Raw genomic sequence first — 9,275 nt, forward strand, 5'->3', positions numbered from 1 at the left:
TCCTTATCCAGATATCAGCAGAGCTTGAAGAGGTTGGGAATTTTAGACCCTTCTGCCAGATTTCTTCAAAAACATTATCCATTCCCAAATCTTGGACAGGCAAGAGGAAATGAAATATGTTTTTATATATCTGGGCAGGGCCATCTTTTGTGACAACACAGAGCAAGACTAGCATTCTAATTTTCACGGAGATTCTGGTGAATAAATATGCAAGCATACTTTATTTATTCATTTATTATTTAATATGCAATTTTCAAAAAATTTCCATTGAGAAATCCAAAGTTTTAAATAATATTCCCATACAAAAATATAGTCCCTGAGATAAAAACTTCCATACTACTACCTCCAAATAAATAAAATCACATCAGACACATTTAAATGATTCAGTACAAAAAATACAGAACTTCTCAAAATCACTGAGTTGAAGTTAAGTCAGTGCAATAGAGTTAGTCACATTTCCCTGAGCTGCTAAGTAGCCTGGCCTCCTGGTAACTTCAGTGCATAACAATAATTACCAGCAATTAATCATCAGTCCCCTAGTTCAGAAAAGTGCTTCAGCATTTGCTTATCTTTAAGCATGTCTATTTGCTTGATTTGGATTTGGATTTAGATATCCTTAGAAGTAAGCAGATATGAATATGTTTTCCTGAGTACAGAAAATTCCCCATATTGGTGCTTCCATCTCCATGCCAAATAGATGAATGATAAGACTAATCTTACAACATCACTCTCTCAAGACAGCACCAGATGGAAAGCTGGGCACCGTATCATGTCATTTCAGGATTTCCATATGGAAACTGGGTAAACATTGCCTCATTTGGTATTTTCAGGTCAACAAACATATAACAGATAGACAGGATTTTAAGACAAAGTCATTTCTTATAGAGTAGTAGGAAGTATAAATACTTTGATTGGTGTTTCTTTATAAATAATTATTTATAATACTTAAATATTAATAAATAAATGTATAAAAACTCAATTAAAATATTTAAATAAAAATGTGTATAATAACAAAGTTTGCATAATAACTGAGTGCAAAAGTCGTATGATGTCATTAGCATTTACACCTCCTCTGAGGCTGGCTCCTTTTCCTTTTGGGAGAAGATGAAGGCTCCACCAGTTTATGTAAGACACTGAACAGCTCATTCACAGCTTTGCGTTGAATTTTCAAGTCACTCATCTGTTATAAGTAAGAAACAAACAGAATGAAGGTCATGCCAAGAGCTTTGTTTACTGATCACATCCTACAGGCTACACTGCTACCAGGGTAAACTAGGTGGACATCTGCAGTTTCTAATTACTCTACTACCTAATTCCTACAACAAAGAGCCACTTTGTCACAGATTTTTGTTTTCCACTTCCTGTGCCGCTTTGCAACATGCCACAGACCAGCCATACTCTGTGAAACAGAGCTACTCTGTAGTTATTGTGGTGATATATGAGTTACCACAAGCAGCTAACTCCACCAGGGTATTGGCTGCGGACCTCTGCAGAGGTCAGTGGTTCATGCCATTGGCACTTGCTTGATAAGCCAAGTGCTTCCGAAGCCCGTGGAGGCATGATGTAGCTGGGCACAACTTTCCTGCACAATTTTTAAACCACAAACATCCATGTCAGTGGCAGCTCTGGTAAGCAGACAACATGGCAGCACTGCCAGCACCGGCAAGACTCAGGGAGGGTGGCCTCCTTATTGACACCCCACACTGCAGACCCACAGCAGCCCCTGCAGCTGGAAACATTAAGTTTTTCAGTGTGAACTGAGCCAGACGGGCGTTACCAGACAGGTTGCTGAAGCATTATTGGCTTGAGTCACACTCAATTCTCAACTGGAAAATATAGTGTCATGAGCCTTGGAGGCAGAGGAAGAGCCTTACCTGAAGCTTTGCCAGGTCCATGAGGTCTTTCATCTTCTTTAAGCCATCAGGAAGGCTTTTTTTCAGAGTATAGAGCTCCTCAGATATGCGCCTGACATGATCCTTTGACTTGTCAGTGTTTTCAAGCATTTCCAGGTACATGGAAACAATCTGACTCAGGATGATCCTTTTTTCATTTCTCTGTTGAAAAATACAGTCAGAAAGAAATGTCTGTGAGTGCCCATCAGCAGGAAAATGAACGAAGCTAAAACACAGCATGCAAGGGTTCTCACTGCCACTTGAAACAGGAAGATAAAGAAGATGCTGCAACTCATCTCCTGGGCTTGACTGTACCTCACGTTCAGTTCATGTTGCAGTATAAAGCACCTTGATCCTTGTGGGAAGCATTTTTATGGGGATTGTTTTCTTATTTCCAAGCTATTTCCTCTGCTCATGTTCATTCTACCCCGGCTGGTTATGTTGGCTCTGGGAGCTGCTTTGTACCAAAAGTGCCCTGCAAAGCACCTGAGATGCCTTGTCATATCTGGTTCTGACTCACCTCTGTCCAGTTTACCAGTTTCTCTGTAAAAACAGGTCTACCGTCAGCTACGTCAGAATGACTTGAGTTCTGCAACAAAGAACAAACATACTTGTCATACAAACAATACTTATGACAAGGCAAATTTCCGTTCTCTATTCAAATGAGCAGTAAAAACCAGAGAGACATGATTTTTGCACCACTGGCCTGTAGCTATTACAATGCTTTCACTTCTCTAAGCACCAAATCACATTGAATGACTGCCTAGTACCAGAAATGGCACTAGTCTGCTTTTCAGTGTCTTCTCCTGCTATAACTCATCTGAATCGAGACATTGAGCACCATCTATTTTACCAAACACTCCTTGCAACTTTTGGTATTGACAGCTGAAAATTAAACTTCATAAGCATAGCGACTGGCAGAAAACTGTCAGATCTGATCTTGTCAGGTTTTCTGGTAAGTTGAAGTCCACCAATATGTACTCCGTGGCCTTGAATTTACCCAATCTTAGTAAAATCTCATATGGAACAAGAACAAATTAACTTCACTATAAAACTACAGTTTGTAGAACTGGAGAATAGCTCGGTAGCCCACAGTCAGGTGTGGAGTTATACAAGGTTAGTGGACTACTGAGAGGCTCGCAGAGATGGAGTTTAACTGTCATGTTAGCCACACACTGTGGCAGATTCTAAGAAACAAAGAGCAATACAATTCTCCTACCAAGGAAATGTAAACTGAATCATTTCCTCTTCTGTGTGTGTCTTTTTTTTTTCTTTTTGTTTACAACAGTCACTGTTTCCTTCTTTGTCTGCTCAGTAATTTAAATACAGCAAGTGCAAAGGGAAAACTTGCAGGCTGACAGAAACCTCATAGGCTGATTGGTTCCCCATGCTAAGCACATTGCCAAACCTTGTTTTGCTGTTCTTCTGAAAGGAGGGGAGCACCGGCTGTGGACCAGAGTTTTTAATGTCAGTGCAAGAAGGTGACCATGGCTCAGGATCTCTCCGACAGATATATAGTCTAGTGAGAATCTCTCTGATCTATGCTAATGACAAATTTAAGATATAGTGCCAATTTCACAGCCAGTTTCCTATCAATCTGCAAACACTGAAGTATCACACTAGGCTTCTTTGTATGATACTTCAGGGTGATTTTTGACTACTAAATTTCAACTTTCATATGCACAAAATTCTGACCAAATCAGAGCCGAAAATAGGAGCAGAATCTTGCAGTTGCTTTCATGCCTTTAAGGAAAAAAAACCAAAAATATATTGAGAATAAAGGCTGTTAATTAGAAATTACTATTGTAGATCTGTTATCTCTATGACTAATCCCAGCTGAAGTCAAATGTGAACTACTTTAATGCCTCCTAGATGAACATAGGTGAATTAACACTACAGTTATCAAGTTATCAAAATTTTGCCTGAAAAGAAGCAGTATCATGACCGGTAACATTCCCATGCCAGATCATAGTCACAGATGTGGAAGCAGAATGGCCGGAGGATGCAAAAGAATAAGCAATAGGAACCAAGTCTGGGCAACCCACTACTACTACTACTACTACTACTACTACTACTACTACTACTAAGTACCAGGTGCATTTATTAAAGCAAAAGTTCTTCTCAGTTTTGTTTATATTGCTAAATAAGACTAAATCCTCCATTAACATTACTAATCTAAAACTAAATAAGTGTCAGTAAATTACATCTGAATAGAATTGAATCAAGATTCATTCATTCATCATAAACTGCATTAAGATTTCTTGTTATAAAACATTCTATGTAATCAAAGATTGAATGGAGCTAGGAGAAGCCCTTGTGAAAGGAAGAGTGCCCCTGAAATAAATGTAAATGACTACATTAACTATGACTATTGAAAAACTGAACCATGTTAGTGAAAGAGGTTAGCAAAACCAAAGAAATTGTCCATATTCTTGTTTAAAAAAAGTTATAACCAAAAAAAATTGTTCCTTGGTTACCCTCTATTGGTACACATTGAGTATGTCAAGCAGTGCTCAATTCTGGACTATACCTAAAGCACAAGCAGAAGGAGAAGAGAAATGCAGTAGAAAACCATACTTACAAAGTCAGCTTTCAGTTGGTCTATATCATTTTGAAGTTGAGCAAGAATTAAGCTGTTTCCAAAACGTCCAAAATAAATCATGATGACAGACAGAACAAACAAGCTGTAGGTCTGGCAAGTCATTTTCTTGGTGATGGTTCAGTTAAAATGCTCAGATAAGTTCTGGGAGATGTCAGTTATAAGAGCAGTGAGCTTCAACTTCTAATAGTTAAATCTTCTATTAGAAGAAAGTAGACGAATGAACTTGATCTGCCTGTCAGTGGTATTTATACCTGGTCTTGAAAATTTTTATTTCGTCATCACAGGCTGTATATATTTAGACAAGATAGTGTTAGATAAGAACCCTCGGTTTTCGCTAATCAAGGCAATCCCTCGAAAGCATCTTTCTTAAACCATGGCCCTGGAAAAATTTTCAGTGGTTCGTCAATGGGTAACATTTACGTGGCAAATTCTGAAGTTTCTTTTACAAGTGGTTGAGGGAAAGGAGGAAATTATGATACTGATTGAGGAATATACATTGTGGCTCAAGTATATTCTTACATGCTATCTGAAAAAAAAAAATCATATAATGTGGTTAACGGGTCAGTACAACAGTCAACTCATTTCTGGTATTCTTTTAAAGTAGCCTCTGGCATCAGGCGATCAGTCACTTAGAGATCTAAATGTTATCCCTACTCCTGTCCTTTTGTGAAACACTATTTGCATTCTTTCCATGGTCTAAAGTGCATTTCTGTTGCTTTCTTATTCTTCACCTCTGGATTCATAGAATAGAATAATAGAATCATAGAATCGTTTAGGTTGGAAAAGACCTTTAAGATCTTCAAGTCCAACCATTAACCAAACCTAACACTACCAAGTCCACCACTAAACCAATTAAGGGTAGAGTAATAATCCATTTCATGTTTCCTGGCTTGGTGGCTGGATTATTTTTTAATGAAAGTGAAACTAGAACAGAATCATTAAGGTTGGAAAGGATCTCTAAGATCAACAGTCCAACCATCAACCCAACACCACCATGCCCACTAAATCATGTCCCAAAGTGCCACGTCTACATGTTTTTTGAAGACCTCATCTCCAGGGATGGTGAGTCCACCACCTCTCTGGGCAGCCTGTTCCAATGCTTGACCACTCTTTCAGTAAAGCAATTTTTCCTAATATCCAATCTGAACCTCCCCTGGAGCAAATTGAGGCTGTATCCTCTTGTCCTGTCGCTAGTTACTTGGGAGAAGAGACCAACACCCACCTCACTACAACCTCCTTTCAGGTAGCCATAGAGAGAGATAAGGTCTCCCCTCAGCATCCCTCTTCTCCAGACTAAACAATCTTAGTTCTCTCAGCTGCTCCTCTTAAGACTTGTTCTCCAGACCCTTCACCAGCTTTGTTGATCTCCTCTGGACACGCTCCAGCACCTCAATGTCTTTCTTGTACTGAGGGGCCCAAAACTGAACACAGTATTCCAGGTGCGGCCTCACCAGTGCCAAGTACAACTGGTGATCACTTCCCTGCTCCTGCTGGCCACACTATTCCTGATACAAGCCAGGATGCTGTTGGCCTTCTTGGCTACCTGGGCACACTGCTGGCTCATGTTCAGGTATTAAACAAGACTGGCCCCAAAACTGAGCCCTGGGGAACACCACTTGTGACTGCTTGCCAGCTGGATTTAACTCCATTCACCACAACTCTCTGGGCTTGGTCATCCAGCCAGTTTTTTACCCAGTGAAGAGTATGCCTCCAACTTCCTTAGGAGAATGCTGTGGGAGATGGTGTCAAAGGCTTTATTTACTAAAGTCCAGGTAGATGACATCCACAGTTTCCCTCATCCACCTCGCGGGTCTCCAGGTCACAGAAAGGGATCAGGTTGGTCAAGCAGGACCTGCCTTTCATGAACCCATGCTGGCTGGGCCTGATCCTCTGGTTGACCTGCACATGCCTGTTGAGTGTGCTCAAGATGAACCACTCCATAATATTCCCTGGTACCGAGGTCAGGCTGACAGGCCTGTAGTTCCCTGGATCCTCCTTTTGGCCCTTCTTGTAGATGGGCATCACATTGGCAAGCCTCCAGTCGTTTGGGACCTCCCTTGTTAACCAGGACTGCTGATAGATGATGGAAAGTGGCTTGGCAAGCTCCTCCACCAGCTCCCTCAGTACTCTCAGGTGGAACCCATCTGGCCCCATAGACTTGTGAGTGTCCAGGTGGCATAGCAGGTCATTCACTGCTTCCTCCTGGATTATGGGGGCTTCACTCTGCTCTCTGTCCCTGTCTTCCAGCTCAGGGGGCTGAATACCCTGGGGATAACTGGTCTGACTATTAAAGACTGAGGCAAAGAAGGCATTAAGTACCTCAGCCTTTTCCTCATCCTTGGTGGCAGTGTTCCCCCCCGCATCCAATAAAGGATGGAGATTCTCCTTGGTTCAGAGGAAATTCAAAATATGCTTAGAGAAAATGAGGTTCCAGCATGGATGCAATGATGCATCATAGTAAATTCCTCTATGGTTGTCTACTATCTGCAAGAGCAGAGTATTCAATACTCAAGACACTCATTTCTGCTTGGCAATAATTAAAGTTCCCCACCTGCTCATTCATTTGCAATTATGTGTGTAGTATATGAAAACAGAAAGACTTGGATTAAAAAAAGCCCAGTTGAAGAAGACAGACATGATGATCTCCAAGGGCATACAGACCGCTGAAACACCTGTATTGAGGATAGCTGGAGAAAAGGATTTTGTATAGGAACAGAACTCTGATGGTTATCATGGGAAAAGAGCTTACTGTGAAGAGTTTTATGAAGAAATCAGAGTAAATTTAGGCTGTAGGATATGAATGCAGGGTACGCAGGAGCCAAGAAGGGAAAGAAAGAAGAAGCCCATAGGGAAAAAGAAAAGAGAGAGGATCAGGAAGAGGGCGGTTGTGGGCTCAGTTCACACAGGCTGCAGTGGAGGATGTCTGTAGCTCATCAGAAACAGATTAAAATTAAACTGGCCCCTAACAGGTATAATTTGAGCTCTCCAGCACAGCCCTGCATGGCTCTTTGGGTGTTCCTTGCAAGAAGCTGGCCCCTTCCCCAGCAGCACCTCCTATCTCAGCAAATGACCACTAATGCCATCAAATATTTTTCATCTGCAGCTTGAAAAAGGACCTCCATCTGTTGAACAGATCTAGCCTACTATTACCATTGCAAACAGGGAATTGCCATTTTGCAGAGACAAGAACCAAATTTCACCAGCAATCACAGGCCCAAAAGCTGCATGCTAAACCTCCCTGGGAATAGCAGCATAGACAGATGGCACACATGTCACAACAGGTGTAGTAGTGTGCAAAAATTAGGGCTGTAGTCTGCTTAGGGTAGTAGCACTATGCAATGCCCATCTTTGGTTTAGTTTAGGAAATTAAAACTGGTTAAGCAATAACTTGATTGCTGGAAGTGTTGACATGGAGGTGAGGTGATAATGCTATTTGAGGGTGCTTCAAGCACTGTACAAAAATACGAAGTTATCAAGCCTGCCCATGGCAGGGGGGTTGGACTAGATAATCTTCAAATGTCTCTTCCAACCCAAACCATTCTGATTCTGTGATTCTATGCTAGAATTTAAAATCATAGAATCATAAGAATCATTTAGGTTAGAAAAGACCCTTAAGATCATCGAGTCCAACTGTTAACCTAACACTACTCAGTCCACCACTAAACCATGTTCCTAAGTGCCACATCTAAACATCTTTAAAATACCTCCGGGGATGGTGACAAAATGGAGGTCCAACCAAGATTCAAAGTGGAGTCACAATTCAAAGTGGACGCACAAATTTCAGTATGCTGAACAAACCTATTGGTAATGTTGAGACCTGTTGAAACCTTTGCAAGGCAAGCACAGTCAAATGGCATGTAGTGGCACAGCTAAATGTAGTTTTATACATACAGAAAAACTAAGCATATTTTACAAGGTGGGAGACACATGTTGAGGCATATCAACTGGCCATGAGCCTACGGAGAAATTCTTTGGCAAAGTGTTGGAAAGGAGATGTTAAGTGGCAGAAGGAAAATTATTCCTGTTACACATAGCACTTTTTATGCTGTCAGAAACATACACTGGAAGAGGGACTGGGTCATCAAGTCCAATTTTTGCCATTACAGGTCCTAATTTGAGCAGTGCTTTTCTGTTAAATTGCTAGTGAGTGTGCAAAGAAGAGCTGCAAGTAAGGAGTTTGGGAGATAATCTTTACTCAAACAGCTCAGTCTTCTTAACATGTGGAGGACAAATCACAACACAACTGAACACAACTAACTGCTGTAATCATCCAGGCAGGCAGAAGATGTAATTCCAGGAGCTGAAAGATTAAATCAGTAACACTGCCCTCCTCTGCAGAGAACTATTCATCCAGAGTGACTGCACTGGGTTAGACTGCCTTGTTAAACCTGTCGGTCACGCATCTCATCTACAGCAGGCTGTACATCTCAGGTGACCTCCCTTTGGTCTCCCATTACTACTAAACTTTTAAGAATAACAGGAGGCTGAAATATCAGAAAGAAAGGATTTTTCCAACTCACCTTTGGTAGATACTGGTTAAGGTTTTGGGGGTTTATATGGCTAATTTTATCACTAGATCTCCTCACCTTACAGAGGAGGCCACTGTCAAGCATCCAATTTTGCAGGTAAGGAAATGGAAGCACAGAGCAATGGGATGATTCATGATCATTCAGCATCTAGGAAAGGCAAATCTAGGAACACAGACAGGGTCTCCCAGTCCCATTGTGGTCCTTTGCCCACTAAGCAGTGCTACAAGTATTATATCATAAACTGAGGCAAGA

At 41.1% G+C, this 9,275-nt stretch overlaps 1 protein-coding gene across 1 annotated transcript; it reads right to left on the bottom strand.

Moving 5' to 3' along the window:
- Positions 1–1,054: 1,054 nt before the first annotated feature.
- On the bottom strand, positions 1,055–4,596 carry IFNG (interferon gamma). The gene is made up of 4 exons (XM_009478995.2): positions 4,474–4,596; positions 2,413–2,481; positions 1,875–2,054; positions 1,055–1,180 (listed from the first exon to the last, which is right to left on the bottom strand). The coding sequence occupies exons 1-4, from the start codon at positions 4,594–4,596 to the stop codon at positions 1,055–1,057; spliced, it is 498 nt and encodes a 165-aa protein (XP_009477270.1).
- Between the last annotated feature and the right edge of the window lie 4,679 nt (positions 4,597–9,275).

This window comes from Pelecanus crispus, chromosome 1 (assembly GCF_030463565.1).
Source record: "Pelecanus crispus isolate bPelCri1 chromosome 1, bPelCri1.pri, whole genome shotgun sequence".
Taxonomy (NCBI): domain Eukaryota; kingdom Metazoa; phylum Chordata; class Aves; order Pelecaniformes; family Pelecanidae; genus Pelecanus; species Pelecanus crispus.